This window comes from Pteronotus mesoamericanus, unplaced genomic scaffold (assembly GCF_021234165.1).
Source record: "Pteronotus mesoamericanus isolate MK-2021 breed Mesoamerican mustached bat unplaced genomic scaffold, CSHL_Meso_final scaffold_118, whole genome shotgun sequence".
Lineage (NCBI taxonomy): Eukaryota > Metazoa > Chordata > Mammalia > Chiroptera > Mormoopidae > Pteronotus > Pteronotus mesoamericanus.
This window is the reverse complement of record NW_026555301.1, coordinates 1,411,228-1,431,090: the sequence shown is the minus strand read 5'-3', so window position 1 is coordinate 1,431,090 and position 19,863 is coordinate 1,411,228. Positions and strand designations below refer to the sequence as shown.

The following is a 19,863-nucleotide window of genomic DNA, read 5'->3' as shown; positions in this document are numbered from 1 at the left end:
GCAGCACGCAGTGCATACGCACAGACTCTGAGTGACAATATCCAGGTCCCATGTAGGGGACTCCGGCCTGCCAAGTCCCCCAGTTTGCTGCGGATTGGAAGAAAGAGTCCTTCCAGACACCGTTTGCCTGTCAAGGAAAGGGGAAGGTGATTCTTTCTCAAAGAGAATGCCCCAAGCCCCCATGCTCAGTGGCTTTTATTGAGAGGGTTACAAGCCAGGGACAGGTAGCAGGAATGTATAGGTAACCTAATTACATCAGTAACTTAAACTTACCTCAGAGAATAGGTGATGTTTAGAGAAGACAATGGCAGGAACACACCGAATTGCTTGGGTCCGAGATGAGCAAACATGGTGCCAGATGGGATTTGGATCAGGGTCCAGGAATTTTGTAAATTTCTTTCCCAGCCTTGAACTGGTTATCTGGTATAAGATTAACAGAGCTTGAGGGAGAAACAAAGCGTGCTTCAAGGAGTGTAACTTACTTCCAGGCCTGATTTCCCCCGGGGGCCCTTGGAATTATTATCGGGTCCTGCCTTTCAACCCCATTACCACTGTTTTGGCCAAGTCTTATGGTTCCTCTCCTAGACCCCAGCTTGCGTGGGACTACAGTCCCCAATACCACACAAAGCAGCCCCCTACATTGCCCCCTTTTTTGTTTATTAGAATGGACATGGAGGTGAGTCTGACAAAACTGGCTACTTGTTTTTCCCTCATTTTATCTTGGCGGAACAGCTTGCAAATGCATCACAAAGCACGGGAGACAATAATAACCATAAGCATCCTGCAGCGCTCATGACCCATCACAGGGGTTTAGGCCCTCAAACCAAGATTTAGGATTGAGGCATTGCAAAATATCATGAAGGTTTGGAAAACTTCCTGCTTAGTAAGTCTCTTAATGTCCTGGAGTTGTTGACATAGCTCAAGCTGGAGCTGGTCGATTTGGCCCTGCAGATTGGATGAGAAGGCCTCTCTAAGGCTGTGTTGCACTTCTGCCCAAGAGTGTTGACTGGAATTCCATTGTAGTGGGGTGATGCACAGTTTGGAGAAGCCAGGACCACAGGTGAGCTGCTTGCGGGTGACAAGGACATCCTGGCGTTCTCCCAGTCATATCACAGCTGATTAGGTGTGGTGTGTCTGCCTGGTTTATCCAGACTGGTTGAGATGGGAGGTCTATGGTAGGGCTTCAGTCTTTGCAGGTAGCCACAATGGTCCTGTTGGGATTGAAACACATGCATACCCTCTCCCCCAGGTTAGCAATTCTACTGGTCCCCCACAGTTTCCATTTCCTAGGGGGTCCCGATAAAATACCAAGGGGCAGGGCCCTTCATTGGGCTTACTCCAGCAGAAATGTTTCTCTCTTGGAGTAGGTAGTGAATCATCACAAATAAGAGGTTTGATCTCCAAGATATATAAAGAACTCACTCGACTCCACTCCAAGAAGACAAACGATCCAATCAAAAAATGGGCAAAGGACCTGGGCAGACGCTTTTCCAAGGAGGAGATACAGAGGGCCCAGAGGCATTTGAAAGGATGCTCAGCAGCACTAGCCATCAGAGAAATGCAGATCAAAACCACCATGAGGTACCACCTCACACCGGTCAGAATGGCCATCATAAACAGATCCACAAACAACAGGTGCTGGCGAGGCTGTGGAGAAAAGGGAACCCTAGTCCACTGTTGGTGGGAATGCAGACTGGTGCAGCCACTATGGAAAGCAGTGTGGAATTTCCTCAAAAAGCTGAAAATGGAACTGCCTTTTGATCCAGGGATTCCCCTGCTGGGACTGTACCCTAAGAACACCAAAATGCCAATACAAAAGAACCTATGCACCCCAATGTTCATAGCAGCACAATTGACAATAGCCAAGTGTTGGAAGCAACCTAAATGCCCATCAGTAGATGATTGGATCAAAAAATGATGGTACATATACACAGTGGAGTACTATGCAGCAGAAAGAAGAAAAGAACTACTAAACTTCGCGACAGCATGGATGGAACTGGAGAGCATTATGCTGAGCGAAATAAGCCAGGGGGCGAAAGACAAATACCATATGATCTCACCTATAAGCGGAACCTGACCAACAATACAAAGATGCAAGGAAAATAAGACCAGCAACACTGAAAGGAAAAGAAATCAACAGAGACAAGAGGGAAGGGGGGGAGGGGGCAGGGAAAGGGAAGGGAAGGGGAAAGTCAAGGAACATATAGCAAGGACTCATGGACAAAACCAAAGGGGAAGAGCTGAGGGAGGGAAGGGGGGAGGGGGCAAGGGAAAGTGGTGGGGGGGAGGCAGAGACAAATGAATTTAAAAATAAATTAAAAAAAGAGAGAGACTTATAGGTATACATTGGCTATCATTAGTAAATTTTTAGAGGAGGAATCCTGACTACCCCTTTTTTGTTTAAGAAGAGACTTAAAGGTATGATGAGCTCACTCTACAATTGCTTGACTGATAAGATTATAAGGAATTCCTGTCTTGTGCTGAATTTCCCATCTGTATAAAAACTCTTTAGTCGACCTTGCTATGTAACCAGGGCCATTATCAGTCTTGGAAGTAGGCTGAGGTTATAGGCCCAGGCCTCAGGAGCAGCTGAAAAACACCTGAGTTTAAAAGTGGCCCCTTTTTTTTTTTTTTTTTTTTTTTTTTTTACTGTGTAGGAGAGGCAGGCACCCTGCTGTTAGGATTCACGAGTTAATTACCCTATTGTTCTCAGGACCTAGTAGCTTCTAGGTCTAGAATTTTACAGTGTTTCAAAGACTTTTACACTTACTTTTCCTTCATTCATTTTCTACTTCTAATGTCCTTCCTTCCCATGCCACGCATGGATATGGCATATATCTCTTTCCTTTACTCCTTCTTACCCTTCTCCTTCACCCTCTTAATTCCTCCTTTAATAGCTGCAGCAAGTAAGGAGGAGTGGTGGCATTCAGTGCCTACATTCTGGCAAGCCTTAAAGAATTGACTGATATTAATGGTGGTTAGCTTAATAGGATTGAGAACATTATTTACAATCATTATTCACATTCTCGTAGGCTAACAGTAATAGAGTTCCAGCTGCTTCATTTATTTATTTAGATTTACAAAATCTAAATAATTAGATTATTTATTTTATTATAAAATGTATTATTATTATAAATTTTATTTTTATTTATATTATCTATATATTCATTATTTATTTTTATATTTATATGTTTATGTATTCTACACATATGTATATAAACATACATGTACATATATCAATATATATTCATATATATTTATGAATTTATATACTCATTTATTTTCATATTATTTTATTTATTATTATTTATTATATTATATTATATTATCATTTTATTATCATTTAACATTTACCTAAGAAGTATATTACGAAATGAAGAGAGGGAAACTTATAAATGAAGCAAACTTGAGTGAAGAAAAGGCATAGTTAGGAGGAAAAATCCCTGGAAAAGCCAACACCTTCCACGCAGGGCTAGAAGTGGTTTATTTCTCCTTTAATGGCTGTGATAAGTATGAAAGTATAGGGTGACTGAAGCCCATTGTCTTTAATATTTTCTTAAAATTTTTAAAGATTGTTAAAGGTAAAGGCTCATGCATAGGGTTGCTTTTCTGCCTGACAAGAGGGAAGGCAGCTAAAGTTTCCCAATCTCCCTCCTTCGCAGCTTCCTTTAGCCTCGCAGGGCCAGGGTGGTGCGATCTTATAATGCTACCTGGAGATGGGCGAGGGACCAAAGAGTCTTTTAAATCTAAGTCCCAACGCAGTGCCAGCTTGCTAGGGACTACAGTCCTCGATACCACTCAAAGCGGCCCCCGCCTGGTTGCCACTCACACCCAACCTTCAGAATGTTGAAAGTGAGGCAGAAAGACAGATGTGGTACAGAGCCAGACTAAGCGCATAGTATGTTTCACTTAATACAAATCCTTATTAAAACAGTTGCCTCCTAGCTGCTGGGTGACCTTAAGCATGTCACAGAATCTGTCTAGACCTAATGTTCTCATCTGAAAAAACCCTGCCTTTTCTTCTTAGTGGGGATACTGCAAAGATAAACACATCACGTAAGTAAAAATACTTTGGAAAATATAAACACTAGGACTAAATACCAAGAAGGACACAAGATGAATCAAATTGTTTCCATCAATGTAGAATAAAATTAACATTAGATGAGAGATTATTTTTTTGCATTTTAAAAGATGGACAAGGACAATCTTTTGAATTTTTTTCTAATACACTGAGATTTTTTTTTTTTTTAAGTATTAGGAGTAGAAACATTGAGCCTTCTATAGATAAAAGTTTGTGCACATGTGTCTGTGTATGTACATGTACATGCGTCTTTATGTGCATGCATGTTTGTATGCACATGCAGAGGATATTAGGGGAATTGGTTTCTTCAGGGAAAAGGACAGTTGACTCTGAAGGGATGATGGGGGTGTGAAATGATTTTGGTAGTGTGCAGTAGGGTCAAGGGCACAAGCTTCCCGCTAAGCCTTTTGAAGAATGGCTCGCCCCAGGACTGCAAGGAAAAAAATCTCCAGCCCCTTGAAAGACTTGGCATTTTGGGTCTGAGTTGTATTAAAAATGCTTCTCCAAAATGCTGTGGGGTTTTGGGGATGTGGGTGTCCTGATTCACCGTGGCAGTGAAAGTGCAGTTTTCCTTGAAAGAATCCACCCCACTTCACCTCCTGCTCAGACACGACTCCATGGGGACCTAGCCATGTCCAGGCCACCACTCTGCTGTCTGGGAACTCCTGGAGGATCCCACCATTTTTCTCTGGCAGCAGAAGACTGGAGCCCCTTGTTCCCCGATTTGAAAAAATTGTATTGCATAATAATAGAACATATACAGAAAACCATCCAAATCAAATGTGTGGCTTAATAAATTATTATAAGGCAAACCCACTTCATTCAGGAAATGGAATGTCATCATTCCCACAGAAGCCCTTTCACAGCCCATCCACCCTCAGCCCTCACCCCGCATCCTGACTTGTATAGCATCAGTGTCTTGTGTTTTCCTTTCTCTAGTTATCACCTGCATGTGCATCCCTAGATCCTATAGCTTACTCTTGCCACTGACTTTTTTTGTTATATCTTTTAAACCTTTTTTAACCTAAAGGTTTCCCTCCATTCCTTCCCCTTCCTTCAACTTCGTTGCAGCACCTGGCTGTTCAACCCTCTGTCCTCCATGTTTCCTGCAAAGGGCATTTAAATCCAAGGATGTAATCAGGCTCAGGTTGCACCCTTTGGCAAGAATGCAGGAGACAGCTATCTCTCCTCTCAGGCTCTTCGAAGCTAATGATGCTTGAGGGATTTCTTGGTCTTTTTTATTTTAATTTTCTGCAGTTTATAAAGGATTTCAAAAAGTGTGGCATAATTTAATTCAGAGAGATGCCCTTGTACATACCACTAGGTAAAGTTTTACCTGTGAGTACACATGGGCATGGGGCATCTTCAGCCCCTGGAAGGCCCTGACGTGCCGCTCAAAAGCAGTACCCCAGCAAGACCAGCTCTAGTGTGACCTCTGGATGCAGATTGGCTTTCTCAAGCTGGGGATCATGCAGTGTACACTCTGAGGTCTGGCTGCTTTTACTGTCCTCTGAGAGAGTCACTATGTGCTTGTACCAGTAACTCTTGTCTTTTAACTTATTCCCCTGCTCTAGGTGGCCAGTGGAGCAGCTGTATCTTGTAGTTATAGAACATTCTAGGTGACAAGTGGGAATGTGGGGTCATAAGCTTCTGACAGCGTCTCCTGTTTCTGCAGCTTGTGTTTGACTACCAGCCAGGAGATGTCTTTGGCTGTGTGGCCGACATCGGCTGGATCACTGGACACAGCTATGTGGTATATGGACCCCTCTGCAATGGAGCAACCAGTGTCCTTTTTGAGAGCACCCCAGTTTACCCTGATGCTGGTGAGGACTGGACACCCAAATAGGGTTCCTGGGATGGAGCTTGAGGAAGGAGGAGAGATGCACAGGAGGGTGGTATAAAGGCCTGCTCTCTGGCCTGGCTGTGGTTCATGGTCCCATCACATAGCTGCCAAACCTTGGGCCATGCCAGGTGGGCCAGAGCTGGGGGCCTTGTCCACAATATGATCAGTTGAGCAATAGAAGGAGGTCTAATTTGGTAGTGGAAGCCATCTCAAGACCACCCATTCCAGCATTCTTTAACTTAAACTGCCTGTCTCAGGCCTCTCCCTTAGCACTGTCCCTCTTACCTCTGTGGCCACCAGACCAGATCCAGTATTTCCTTGAAGCCCAGGCCAACTGCCAACCTCCACAGGTCCCCCAGATGGAGAAGACTTAATGCACAGCTGTCTACCTGTGCCTCCAGGGCTGTTTTGTCAGAGTGTGTCATGCGTGGCCTGGAGCTACCTCCATGAATTGATTTCATTTGAAGGACTTGGCCATGTGTTGCTCACCTTGGCATCTTCCTCCCACTCAGCACAGTGTCCTCAAGTATTTTTTAATGTAATCCAATGGTGTTGGCCCTGCCCAAAGGCTCTCGCCCAAACATCCCACAGCACTGACAGTTGTGTGTGGAACATCTTTGTCACCTCCCCTTGTTCCTCTCTAGCTTCCCAATGAGGCTGTATGCTCTTTAGGAAAGATATAAAGGGGGCATAGCTAGGGATTAAGAGCCATGTCTTAGGCGTGGTCACTTCAACCTCTTGAAATGCAGATTCCCGTGTCTAGTGCAATGGTGGTAAGTTGGGGTGGTGGGAATGGTGATTTATGGGAAATGAGGTGAGTGCATACTGGGCAGTTGCCCTGCTCCCTGGGACACATGCTTTCATGGCCTGTCTGTGGTATTCCAGGGGATCACCAGTCACCACTTTAGAGACCATTTAAATGCAACTAAACACAAGTTCTATATTAATGCTACATGGGTTTTATTTTAAAATTCACAATAACATCTTTTTAACGATTCCTCACTATATCATGTAGGGTACACTGTGTAGGTGCACCTGTCCAGAGCCAGGTAGAGGCTATTTACAAATGGGCCAGCCTATCGATGGGTGTACGCTGGGGGACAACTGCCACAGGGCCCACTTCCCAGAGGTCTCCCTTCCAGTCCCATGATGGGTATTGAATCCTGTTTTTGTAAACAAAGCAAGTATGTGCATGTATTCAGTACCAAGTGTGTTGACTGATCTCTAAATTAGGTTAAAATAGATACTGTCTGGTGGGCTCTCAGACTGACTAAATTGGGGTCATTTTGTAGGTCGGTATTGGGAGATGGTGCAGAGGTTGAAGATCAATCAGTTCTATGGTGCCCCAACAGCTATTCGGCTGTTGCTGAAATACGGCGATGCCTGGGTGAGAAAGTATGACCGCTCATCCCTGCGGACACTGGGGTCAGGTGAGCACTGCTCTGCAGCTGGAGAGGATGTGTGTATTGTCTGTCAGAGCCACTGCAGGCTTCTACATGATTTTAATCATGAAAGCTATGTGGCCATGTCTGTGGTGCATTCAAACAATGCATCAGGTAGGAAGCAGAAACTTGTCAGCCCCTCCTCAGAGCCTACAGCTATTAACAGTATGGAGCACAGCATTCCAGACACTTTGTGTACCCATCCTTACTGTGGATTTCATCCTCATGAGTCCTCACCAACTCCATAAGGTATACGGCCCGAGCCCATTCTTCAGTGGCTGCATGGGATCGCCTTGTGGAAATCAGTTGCTGTACAGTGAGTATTCCTGTGATGTTGGATGATGATTATTTCCAAACACTGTAATAAATGTCCTTCTGTGCTGTGCACTGCTCTCACTTTAGATATTTCCAGGCAGGTAGCTGTGGGTTATCTTCAATTTTAGTTTGACAAAGGTTGCCAAGTCACATGAAAGCTTTTGGCAAAGGTAAAATTGGGTTAATTCAGAGGGTACTGGGAGGTCCTGCGTGTTCTCTCTGCTTTTTCCTGGTGCATTTTATTTCTTCCCCTACACATGTTCTCAGGTGTGGTTAGGAGGAAAAAAAGATGAGAGGCCCTCGATGCCCCTGGGTGAATACACAGATCTGCTTCATAGTTTTTCATGGGATGTATCATTCTACCAGTTTTGTCTGTGGAAAAGGGGGCTCAGTGATGGTGTGCACACATTACTTGTCAGTGATGAGGCAAGCAATGCTGATACAGGACTTAGGGCCCTGGTTCACTCTGTCCCCTACAATGTTGCCTACAATGCCCCATTGCCCCCTTCCACCTCAGGATCCCACCCTCCCTCAAAGCCTCTCTCTATGCCGCTTCCCCTGGGGATTTCCTTGGGGCTGCTCTGGACCTTGTGCCGTCGGCTCTCAGATGAGCTATATGCTTCATACCTAGGCAAGGCCAACTTGGTGCTAGTCTTCTGCTGTGGTAATAGCTCAGGACCATTCTAGGCAGCTGGATTAGCCCTCACAGCACTACTGGCTTTGGGTGTGTTGTCTTCATTTAGTCTTAGTGGTCATTAGAATCCAGCTCACTCAATACCTCTACCCCAAGATATGTATTTCTCAAAATAATTATTTTAACTTTCAATTTTATAAGTAACACATAGGTATAATCTTATTGTAAAATGCAAAACTTTGTACTCTGCAATGAAAGCGCTTGTCCTCCATGAGTACTATTCCAGGGGACCTTTGTATACCTTTCAGTGCATTCTTCCAAGCTATATCCCTATGCAAAGACACAGCTCGGCTCTGAGGTGATTTCTTTATCATGAACGTGATCACACTGTACTATTATAATGTGATACTTAGTTTAACTCAACCATAGAGTTTTTCATATGGCTCTGCCATCTTGTTTGAAAACTTGCTCACACCTTCCTGTGGGGATTGCCATGGTTCTTGTAGTCACTTCCCTGTGATTGGCTATTGGGGATGTTGGCAGTTTCCCAGTATCATCCAGTGTTGCATTGGCATCTTCCTGCCTCCTTGTGGGCATGCATGAGTGCAGGGGCAATGTACATGACTCCCCGCCACCTGTGTGACCAGCACGGGAGACCCCAGTCAGGACAGACCTTGGTTAACCGCTGCATTATGGGTAGTCCTGAACAAGAAGCAATCATCATGAGAGTATTTAGTGTTTTAGCAACAGTGTGTCTCAACCTGCAGTGTCTGGCTGAATGCTAGTCTGGTGTGGGTGTTTCATCAGTGTAGTATCTTAGCGTTAGGACTTCAACATAAACTTGGGAAGCATACACATTCAGACCACAGAAGGTAGATACTGAGAATCAGAACAGAGTCATAGGGCATAAGCACTTTTCCCTTTCTATTAAGGTATAAAATCCAGTGAAATGCATGAATGTGAGGCATTCAGCTTGAGAACATTTACATATGTACATATATGTTACCACACCCAGATAAAGCCATAGAAATTTCAAGGCCCCAGAAGGCTCCTATATGCTCCCTCCCAATCAAGAGCCCTCAGACATGACCACTACTTGGCTACTCTCAGTGTGGGCTGATTTGCTTTTTCTTGAACTTTGTGTACATTGACTTATTATGCATGTGTTACTATTGTGCCTGCTGCAATTGCTTGGGGCCATGACTCTGAGGTTCATCCATACTGAGTGTAGTGGTGGCTTACTCGTTTTCATGCTGTATGGTAGTTCACTGCATGAATACTCCACACTTTATTTCTCCATTTCACTTGTAATGGATAGCATTTTAGTTTTTGGCCACTGTGAACATTCTTATATGTGTCCACTTTTAATGGACATAGGCTCTTGTTTTTGCGGGGTGTGTGCCAGGAGTGACATTTTTGTGTAATAGGATAAACCTACATTAACTTTAGTGTAATCCACTCCAAACAGTTGACCAACATAGTTGTATAGGGTGTATGTACTCTTAAATATTAAGAGAAATATCCAGATCGCTCCCCAAAATTGCTATACCAAATTACACTCCTAAAATGCATGTGACATTCTTTCCCCTATACTCTTGTCAATTTTTTAAAAAAATTTTGAACCTCCAATAGTGAAAATATCTCATTGAAATTTGTATTTCTTTGATGGCCATAACATCACAGTTCTCACTGCTTTTTAGAACCTCCTTTTATGTCCTTGAGAAAAATTATAGAGCTGTTTTCACCTTAACAATATATTCCTTTTGGTTTCAGGTTTATTGTGGTCTATTAATATCTTTTTCTATTTTGTATGTGGTTTCAGTGGGAGAACCAATCAACCACGAGGCCTGGGAGTGGCTCCACAATGTGGTGGGAGACAGTAGATGTACACTGGTGGACACGTGGTGGCAGACAGGTGAGAGCATCTCCCAGGAGGAGGGGTCAAGGCACACTTGGGAACCAAGTACTAGTGCGTCCCTTCTTCAACAGCTCTGCTGTCAGCATTAGTACACTGAGAACACACAGCTAAGCACTGAGTAGGAAGGACAGGTATGAGGCTATGTAAATGATACCAGCACCACTAATGCCTCAGCCCTCAACATATGTGGTTGCTGAAAATCTGGTGTCTAAAGCTCAGAGTTGGAGCACAGCTTTGCAGCTGTAAGACGGGACTTCTCTGAACCTTGGTTTCCTCATTTGTAAAATGGGGGTGCTCCTTCCAAGCCATGGATGAGGAGGGAATGAAATACCATGAACACATGTTGCCCAAGGCCTGACTTGTAGTAAGCACGCAGCTAAATGTTTACTTTCCTCATAAGGGCCACTTTATGAATGCAAGTACATATGATGAGAATGAGCCCTGTTGTTTAAGGGGCTGTAAGTCTAAACCTAAATTTTAGTGGGAAAAGGAGTTTTCTGTGGTGTTTTGTTTAGATTTGCTCCTTCTGCTCTTGGGTATTTGACTTAGGATATTTGTCGGGGGAGACCACCAGAGATGTAGCTGATATCTCGTCTTTCCAGAAGCCAGAAAGTTGGATGTTCTGAATGGCTTAGTTCTCATTCATTCAGGAGAACACAGGAGTAAGATTACAGCTGAGTTTTGTGAGGTATTTCCATGCAGGCTGATAGAGGGAAGTGCCAGAGAAATAACATGAAAAAGAAATTTGTGGACATCTGTTTTTGATGTTTGGTCTGTGTGGACAGGGGCAGTGGTGCAGAAGCAATTCTTCCCCATCTTCCTGTGCAAGTAGGTAGACTCCACTTTTCCCACTGAAGCAAAGGCTGGGCAAGCAGGGCCTCAGAGGAGGAAAGGCAGCACCCACCCTACTCCCATTCCACAGTGGAAGAGACCCGAACCCAAGTCTACTTTTGCCTCATGGAAAAGTCCTTGTGCCAGTGGGGGCCATGTCTTTGCCCCAGATGGGCAATTCCACCCACCTCCCACTCTGGGAGAACACCTGCCAGTGTGCCTGTCCAAGGTTCTTGACAGCATGGCCTGGATAAATGTGTCACTGGTCTCTTGGGCCATTGGTGTTTCTTCCCTGTCACCCCCACAGAAACAGGTGGCATCTGCATCGCGCCTCGGCCCTCAGAAGAAGGGGCAGAAATCCTCCCCGGCATGGCAATGAGGCCCTTCTTTGGCATTGTCCCAGTTCTCATGGATGAGAAGGTATGTGAGGGCCTCACAGAGGTGACTCCCTCTTCCATGGGCACCCCACCGAGCTCCCTGGTGTTTCCTTTTGTCTTCTTGGCCTCCTTTGCCCACACGTCCATGTCACACATGCCCAGAGTCTGGTAGTTGGCAGAAAGGGCCTGTGTCCTCATGCAGTATGCACTGCAGAGCCTCCTTTTAGAGACACAGTGGATAAAATCACCATGTGGGACGAGCCCAGGTTATCCTCAGAAGCCCTCTCGAGGAGGGTTTCTTGCAGAGGGGAAAGCTCTGGACAGTTCCTTCAGAGCATGCTTATCATTTTTCTCCCTCTAGCCAAGAAGTTAGAGGGGAAATTCTCATTGTCAGTTCTTTGCTTCTCAACCAGAATCTGTCCATATTCTCATGTGCATGTCTCCCTGGTCTGCAGGGGATTGTGGTGGAGGGCAGCAATGTCTCTGGGGCTCTGTGCCTCTCCCAGGCCTGGCCAGGCATGGCCAGGACCATCTACGGAGACCACCAGAGATTTGTGGATGCCTACTTCAAGGCTTATCCAGGTGAGGTGACTATAATGTGGTTGTGTTATGCCTTTCCACATGGTGCTGGAACATTATACTCAGAAAACATTTCTAAGATAATGGTGACTGTGAGCATAGTTCCGGCACTTTGGAGGCATGGGTTGGAGTCCTCCCCCAGCCCCCCTTTCATCCCTGACTTTATGTCTAAAATGGAAAAAGACTCACCTCAGGAACCTTATGGGGTTATGTGGGAGAGCACACAGATCCCTGAGCACATGGCCCACGGTGAGTACTCCTTAGGCTACTAGGAAAGAAAAGTGAAGAAACCACCTTGGAAAACTATCATGATGGCTGTAAGTTTTCTTCTGGCTTACTTTTTTCCCAGTTTGCTTTTATGTCATTGGGTTGGAAAATTACATATACCGTGTACCTGTTGGAACCCATTATCTTCAGTCTCAAGCCTGTAAATGAGACTCACTTTTTGGGAAGCTTGAGTGCGCTCCTTGTACGTCCTCTGCTCCCAAGACATGTGTAGTCTTGATTGCTCTGTCAGAGCCCTTTGCCCTTTCACTACCATACAGCCAAATATCACATCTACAGAGTATCTCCATGTGGGGTTCCAAGGAGGGCCAGCAGGCAGAATGTCAGTGGAACTTAGGGCTTCACAGCTTTCTTCTATAGAGCAAGGGTGGGACATGGGTGCCGTTGTGTCCTTTGTGGAAGGACAAGAGCCTCTCTGGGTCCTGGTTCAGAGGTGCTGGTTCTGAATTCCCTCACTGTGGTACAGGATACTACTTCACTGGAGACGGAGCTCACCGAACTGAGGGAGGCTATTACCAGATCACAGGGCGGATGGACGACGTCATCAACATCAGCGGCCACAGACTGGGGACTGCAGAGATCGAGGATGCGATGGTGAGCACAGGCCATGCTGGTCTCAGATTGGGAGCTGTAATTTGCAATCAGGTGTTCTACCTCCCACATATTTTGCCTTTTTATTGTTCTGTGCAGGCTAGCCACCCTGCAGTGCCAGAGACCGCTGTCATTGGCTACCCCCACAACATAAAAGGAGAAGGTGAGTGCTAGGGAAGGAACTCCTCTCATCTCTGATCTCACTCCCATCACAGAGTCTTTGTAAAAAGAACAGACTCTGGAGGATGGGTGGCAGGGTGCTTTTGGGTGAAACTATTGGTTTTCTTCTCTCTCAAGTGTAGATTTTGGGTGAGGAGGCTGAGCAGCATGCTTGTTAGACTAAGGTCAGATTTCTGAAATGATCTAGCTCTGCAGCCCTAAGCTCTTTGGCTTCAGCTGAGCTTGGAGAGTTCACGACTGTGTCCATGACGACTCTGGCAGCCCCATTACAGAGGACTTAGGATGAAATGCTCTGTCCTGCTCACAGTGTCTCCTTGCACGTGCTCATACACAGCATCTACTGCCAACTCTGCAGCTATGTGCCCTGAAGTGGGCTCTTTTGCTGCTATGGGATTCTTCTTAGAGGAATTTGATCTGTGGTTCCCACTGCACAGCGACATGCAGAGGGGAATGCAGAACAAGTAATCAGTATTGTCTTCTTTACTGAGGACACACTTTGTTTCAAAGCCTGCCAGTTTCTAAGCAGGTGGGTCTGCGAAGGGGCAGGGTCACCTGAGTGTTGTAATGCCAGGTGCACAGTGGCCACACTGGTCTGGCCTGGTGTGACCTGGACACTCACTGATCCTGTACTGCAGTGCTGGAAAGATTGATCTCTACTACCTTTCCAAGTGTGTGGGATTGGGTACTCTTCCTCCTATTGTTGGATACATTCTGTGTCAAGTGTGTCCTTAAGGTCACCTTCCTCCCTTCTATGTCCGTGTGCCACTGTTCCATTCTTTGCTCAACATTTTCTCTAAAATGACCCATTGTAAAAATTAGTATTTATTTCAGTGCTCTAAAAAAAAAAAACAACCAAAAACGTGTTCAGTTGCCATGAGAAGGGTGTGCCCGTGAAGTCCCTTTGTTAACAGAAGACTGGGAATGTATGGGGGAGCTGTTAGGTATCAGAAGGGGGTGGAAATGGGAACAGGTCTTCATGTGTGACTCTCAGAGGCCTCAGGCACCTCATCCTCCCATAAGCAGCTCTCAGCACTGTTTTCTGGATCCTAAGTGACTTTGATATTACAAAGCCTTTTAATGTCTGCCAGACTGGTGGGAGAGAATTTGTATATCGTCAGTATGATAATATGTATTTTCCTGATTTCTTACAAATTTGAGCATCTGTCCATTTGCAATACATGAATAATCCATTCACTGTTCTTGGTAAACTCTAAAGCCATCTGCTAAAACTGCGGTGCATTTATTTGTCCCCACACTTTCTGTACTTGATTGGACCGATGAGTGGCTCCTCTGCCATCCTCCTATCCCACCAGTCCTTGAGCTCAGCCTTCAGTACCTCTTCTAGGCTCTCAGGCGGGCTCCTCCTTTGACCTTGAGGCTTTCCTGATCCACTTCTGCTCAGGATTCAACAATCTAGGCTAAGTTCACTCCCATCTCATTAGAGATACAAGCGACTGGCAGAAAAGGAAACCGATGAGAGACAAGAGGGAAACACGCAGGGCAGCATGTCCACTGTGATCCTACTAGGGTTTTAAGGATGGCAATATAAACCCAGAAATCAACTTTAAAATTTGGGTCTGGGTGCTGTTAGTTCCCCATTTTACAAGTAGAAAACTGGTACAGAGTGGTTAAGTGCCTTCCACACAGCTAGCAGGTGGCAGAGCCAGGATATAGAGCCAGAGTAGTCTCTCCCAACCACCATCCTGCACTGCCTTTAAGAGGGGAAATGAAGGGAAAGAGGCAGGGAAACGAGGTATAGTTTTATTTTATATACTTCTACAGTGTTTTAATGTTTGATAATCAGTATATGTTGCGTTGGTGGCTTTAAAATTTTAAGTAAACCCACAATAGATATCTCTCAGTGGGCATTCTCAGCCAGCTTAGGTGTTAGCTTTGTCCCTTTCCTCTGAGCCCCTGTGGTGTGGGACTAGACTGCCTGGAACCTCAAATACCAAGAGGAGAGAAAAGTGCGTTTATTCCCCTGAAAGATCTCACAATCTAGTGAGGCAGGCATGGGAGACCAATAACTGTTCACACATAGCAAGTGCCACAGCTGAATTTATGGACAGAGTCAGGAAAGGTTTCACAGAGGGCAAGGTAGCTAAACTAGGTCTTGAGGAATAAGTAGGAGTTTGCCAGGTAGAAATGGGAGGGGGCATCTTTCAGGCAAAGGTTATAGGTCTCTACAGATTGTAATTTATTCAGGAAAGTCATTCATTGATTCATCTGACAAACATTTGTTGAGTACCTCCTATGTTCCAGGCACAGCTGTAGATGCTGAGACACAATAGAAACTGAAAGAGACAGAAGTCCCTGCTGCCTGGAGCTGACATGCTATAGTGGTTTGGGATTAGAGGGGAGAGACAGACAGAAATAATAAACACGATCAATAAGGAAACTGCATAGTATATTAGGTGATAGATGCCAGAGAGAGAATTCATTAAGATGGCGTGGAAGGGGTACAGGAATGAACAGACAACAATAAAGAGGGCTACACATATATAAAACTTTGTGTATGAGAGATGGGGAAATCGCAGGTCAGTGGGGGAAAGGACACACTCTCCAAGATGGTTCTGGGACAAGTGACTGCTCTTATGGACAAAAAGTTGAATTAGATCCTTATGTCATACAATATACAAAATTATCCCAAGTAGATTAAAAAGAAACGCATTTAAAGACCTGTGGGAGCCACTGTAATTTTTTCTGGAGCATGGTAGGGTATTGGCAAAGTATCTTTGCTAAGGTATGGGAAGGCCATTGCCACCCAACAGACTTTCTGCCATGATGGAGCTATTCATCATGCAGCTTGTGTAATCAAGGAACTGCACTTTTAACTTAATTTAAATATAGATAGCCATTGTAGCTAGTGCTTACTGTGTTGGACACATATACACAAAGTTAGTGCCATGTGCCATGTTCCCTTGTACCATCTCACAAGAGATGATAGTAAATCTCTAGTGAGTCCATGTAACAGGCTATTTCACAGGTGCTAGGACAGTTACAGAGGATAATTCCTGTGTCCATGGTCACACACACAGCCGGTCAACACCAGAGCTATGGTGCCAAGCTCTCACCCACACATGCCCACCCACTGGCATGTTCAGCGGGCTGACAGAATTCCTTCCACTTTGAAAATGATAATGCATCTTTAGGATGCAACTAAAGAAACCAGCTGCTACAAGGTCACTAACATATGATTTGAAATCATTTGAATTTATGGCGATTTGTGTATAATACTCTGGCTAACATCCCAAAATCTTGCTCTCCTTTCAGCTGCATTTGCCTTCATCGTGTTGAAAGACGATGCAGGCGACTCAGAGGTGGTGATGAGTGAGCTCAAGTCCGCAGTGGCCACCAAGATTGCCAAGTACGCTGTGCCTGATCAGATCCTGGTAAGTGCGCTTCTGCCTCCGGTTCAAACGCACTGCTCATCTTACACCTTCTTCTCCACTTCCCATAACTAACATCATAGCAAAACTGGCACTAGCTGTTTGATTTCCTGGGTGGTAGGTGAGGGTGGCAGATGGGTGTATTGTCAGAGAGAGAGGGAAAGGGGCAGGGAGGCACAGTGACAGAAGTTTCACAGTTCGCCTGTTCAGGGGGTAGTGCTGGTCCAGATTAGATACTCTTATTTTGGCACATGGAAGCCAAAAAAAAAGGGATTTTAAATAGAGAAATAGGTGGAAAGTACCAGAGTTCTTCAGCCCCTGGGTGGTTTCTGAACACCTTTCCCTGTGCCAGCAAAGGAGATGCCACTAGATCCTATCTGGAGCCTGTGTTGGAGTAGTTTCACGAAAAAATTGGGCCAACCTCTCAGCCATGTTAGCTTTTCATCCCTTCCTTTATTAACATTTCCCCCATGGTGTTCTTTTGACTGGAAGTGGTCCTCTGAAGCCTCATTTAGTATGACACAAGGTCAAACTGTTGGCCTTGGGACCAGAGTTATTAAAGTGCCCAAATGCAGCTCCTAATGTATTACCACTGACTTTGAACGGGCTGTGGCTTTTTGAAAATGTAAAATGCTAAATTTTCAAACACTAAGCAAGATAGTGTTTTTTCTGTTAAGTAGCTCTCATCTCATACGTAAGACAGAACCAACCCAGACCAGGCCAGGAGGTGGAGATGAGATGTTGTGGCACATGCTTGGTTCTGTTGCCACCTGAAGGCCCTCACTAATGTAGTTGATGGGAGACAGGGGTGTTGGCAGTAAGGTGAACCCCGGCCTGATGGAGGCTTCAGCATGATTCACGGTTGAATCTTCCCTTTTGGTTGATTACAACTTCAGGTCCAGATTGTAGGAGGATGAAACCAGAGACACACGGGCCCCACTTTCCCCTGGGAAAGAGCCCTTCTTATCTCAGTACAGTCGGATGGCTGGGAATCTGGGCACCTTTCCAGATTTTAATGTTGTACCCCTTCCTTTCCAGATAGTGAAACGTCTTCCAAAAACTCGGTCTGGAAAAGTCATGCGGAGGCTCCTGAGGAAGATAATCACGGGCAGAGCTCAGGATCTGGGGGACACCACCACTCTGGAGGACCCCAGCATAATCGCAGAAATACTGAGTGCCTACCAGAAACACATAGACAAAAGGGCTGCTAGTCAGTGATGGGCTGTGGCCAAGACTCAGTGCCCTAGCCCCTAACTTGTTCTTCTAGAACATAGCTCTCACTTAGCTTGTTTTTAGATGTCCCAGAGCAGCCCCCTCCTAGCACAGAACCCACACTGCCCCAAATGTAAAGATCATGCTAAAACCCCTTCCTTCTTTCTGTTGAAGAACCCATGCAGGGGTACTGTAATTTGTGGTTGGCGTTTGTTCTACTTGTCTTGAATTTGGTTTCATGGAATGAAGAGTCCCTGTCGTCTGTTCTTGTGTCCTTTCCAGACATCACAGGAAGGTGAAACATCTGGCAGAATGTGCCTACTCAGATGACCGAGTACTAGGAGCACTTATGTTTTTTCCAGATGTTTCTAGATACAAAAGGCAGAAGTTTTATTTTTATACTTTTATATTTTTGAAGAATAACATGCAAGTCCATGTGTCATATGTGTGGATTTGCTTGTACATGCTGTTTGTAACAGTTAAAGTTATGAAAATATCCTTTTCTGCCTTTGCTATGAGGAAACATGGAGAGGATCAGAGGGTGCACTTTTAATTATTGTTTGGCACATTTGGAAATCTGAATTGGCAATGTTGGTACCTCAATTTAAACACCGCTATCTTGAGAATGCTTGGGTGTGCCGCATCTTTTTCTGGTGTATATTTCTACTTCCCTTGGTTTGTGTACAATGAAACTCAACCGGTAAAGTGGTGACAAAAGTCCTCACCTTTACGTTCTAAAGCTACTCCAGTCACACGTTCTGTTTCTCCAAGCTGTTATCTGGAAAGATTGCTCCCTCTCTACCTTGGATGCCTCTTGTGGGGTGGTCCAGGGAAGCCAGTGAAAACTAAGGTAACTTAGAGCACTAATTTGGCTATAACCAGGTCCTTGCAAACTCTGCCTGTTCTTCCTTTTGTGGTTGGGGCATAAGAACCATGTGGGTCCAGTGGTGAGAGCTGGAGCTCTGAATCAAGTTTCTCTCTTTCAATGTGCCTTAAGTCCTCTGAAGAGTTTGCAAGATGATGGAAATCATCAAGTCACAAAGTGTTTCTTTATTATCCAAGCATGCCGGGATTGATGGTGTGGAGTGCAGGGGAAGGTAGCCTTGCTGAGTTAGATCCTAGAGGACAGGGAAAGATTATCCTTGTCTTTACCTCACAGTCTATGGTGCCTTGCACCTGTGTAGGAGTTCAAGGGGTGTCTGGAGTGCTAAACACTTACTGTGGACTGTAGCTGCACTGGCTTCTCAGGTGAGTAGGCGATTACACCTGTGACACCCAAAAGGGTGGCCATTGGCTATTGCACACAGATATACTGAATGATGGTCTGTTGTTGCAGTGTTAGCCACAGGGCATCATGCACCTGGACCTGTCACATTTGTGGTAGACTTGGCAGGCTGTAGTTATGGTGTTATTTATGAACTGACTTAGATGCAATCTTAGACAGTGACCCGGGCCTCAGAATGATCTGTAGGGAAGTCCAAATAAAGCTTTATTTTGTTCATTCTCTTGTGTTTGTGCTGATGTTTTTGATCAAATAATACTGTTTCTTTGTTGCTGAATATAATCCTAAGAAGAAAACTAGAAGGGACCTATTCACTCAAAAGGGACCACTTAAAAAAATCCATCGTCTGATTATTGTGCTGTCCGGTAACACTAGTCACATGTGGCTATTTAAATATAACTAAAAACAATAGATGAGAATAAAATAGATTAGAATAGAACAAACAGAACAGAATAGGATATTCAGTTACTTCCTGGCAGTAGCCACAGTTCAAGTGCTCAGTAGCTATATGCGGTCAGTAGCTACCAGATTGGACACGTGGACAAGACCATTCCAGTCATCTCACTGATCTAGAATGTAAGTGAGAATGAGGATACAAAAATATCTCCAGGTAGTTAAATCAACATCACAGACTACATATAGGAGAAACACATGTTTGCATGTGAGACATCCCATCACCCAGGTCATCCTTATACTCTATATGGATGGATGAGATTTTCCATGTCCTTCACTGGACATAGAAATACATTGAGCTGGTGCTATGAAAGGTGAGATGTAAAAGGCCAGTTCGGCTCCCACAAAGCCTGAACCTAATGCTGCCTCCAAAGCAGGAGCTGGGAATGGCACTTTCCAGGGATGATATTTGTTCTTCTTCCTCAAGGATAGGGGAAGGGAGGCTGGGGAG

At 44.9% G+C, this 19,863-nt stretch overlaps 1 protein-coding gene across 1 annotated transcript in view; it reads left to right on the top strand.

The window, feature by feature from the left end:
• LOC129081778 (acetyl-coenzyme A synthetase 2-like, mitochondrial) overlaps positions 1-19,167 on the top strand; it is a 59,813-nt gene extending 40,646 nt beyond the window's left edge. Inside the window, exons 6-14 of the mRNA XM_054587443.1 lie at positions 5,757-5,904; positions 7,217-7,354; positions 10,138-10,230; positions 11,372-11,484; positions 11,897-12,023; positions 12,772-12,899; positions 12,996-13,059; positions 16,350-16,468; positions 17,504-19,167. Coding sequence (XP_054443418.1) covers positions 5,757-5,904; positions 7,217-7,354; positions 10,138-10,230; positions 11,372-11,484; positions 11,897-12,023; positions 12,772-12,899; positions 12,996-13,059; positions 16,350-16,468; positions 17,504-17,683 — 1,110 coding nt within the window. The 3' untranslated portion in view covers positions 17,684-19,167. The remainder of the gene's footprint in view (positions 1-5,756; positions 5,905-7,216; positions 7,355-10,137; positions 10,231-11,371; positions 11,485-11,896; positions 12,024-12,771; positions 12,900-12,995; positions 13,060-16,349; positions 16,469-17,503) is intronic.
• The last annotated feature ends 696 nt before the right edge of the window (positions 19,168-19,863 follow it).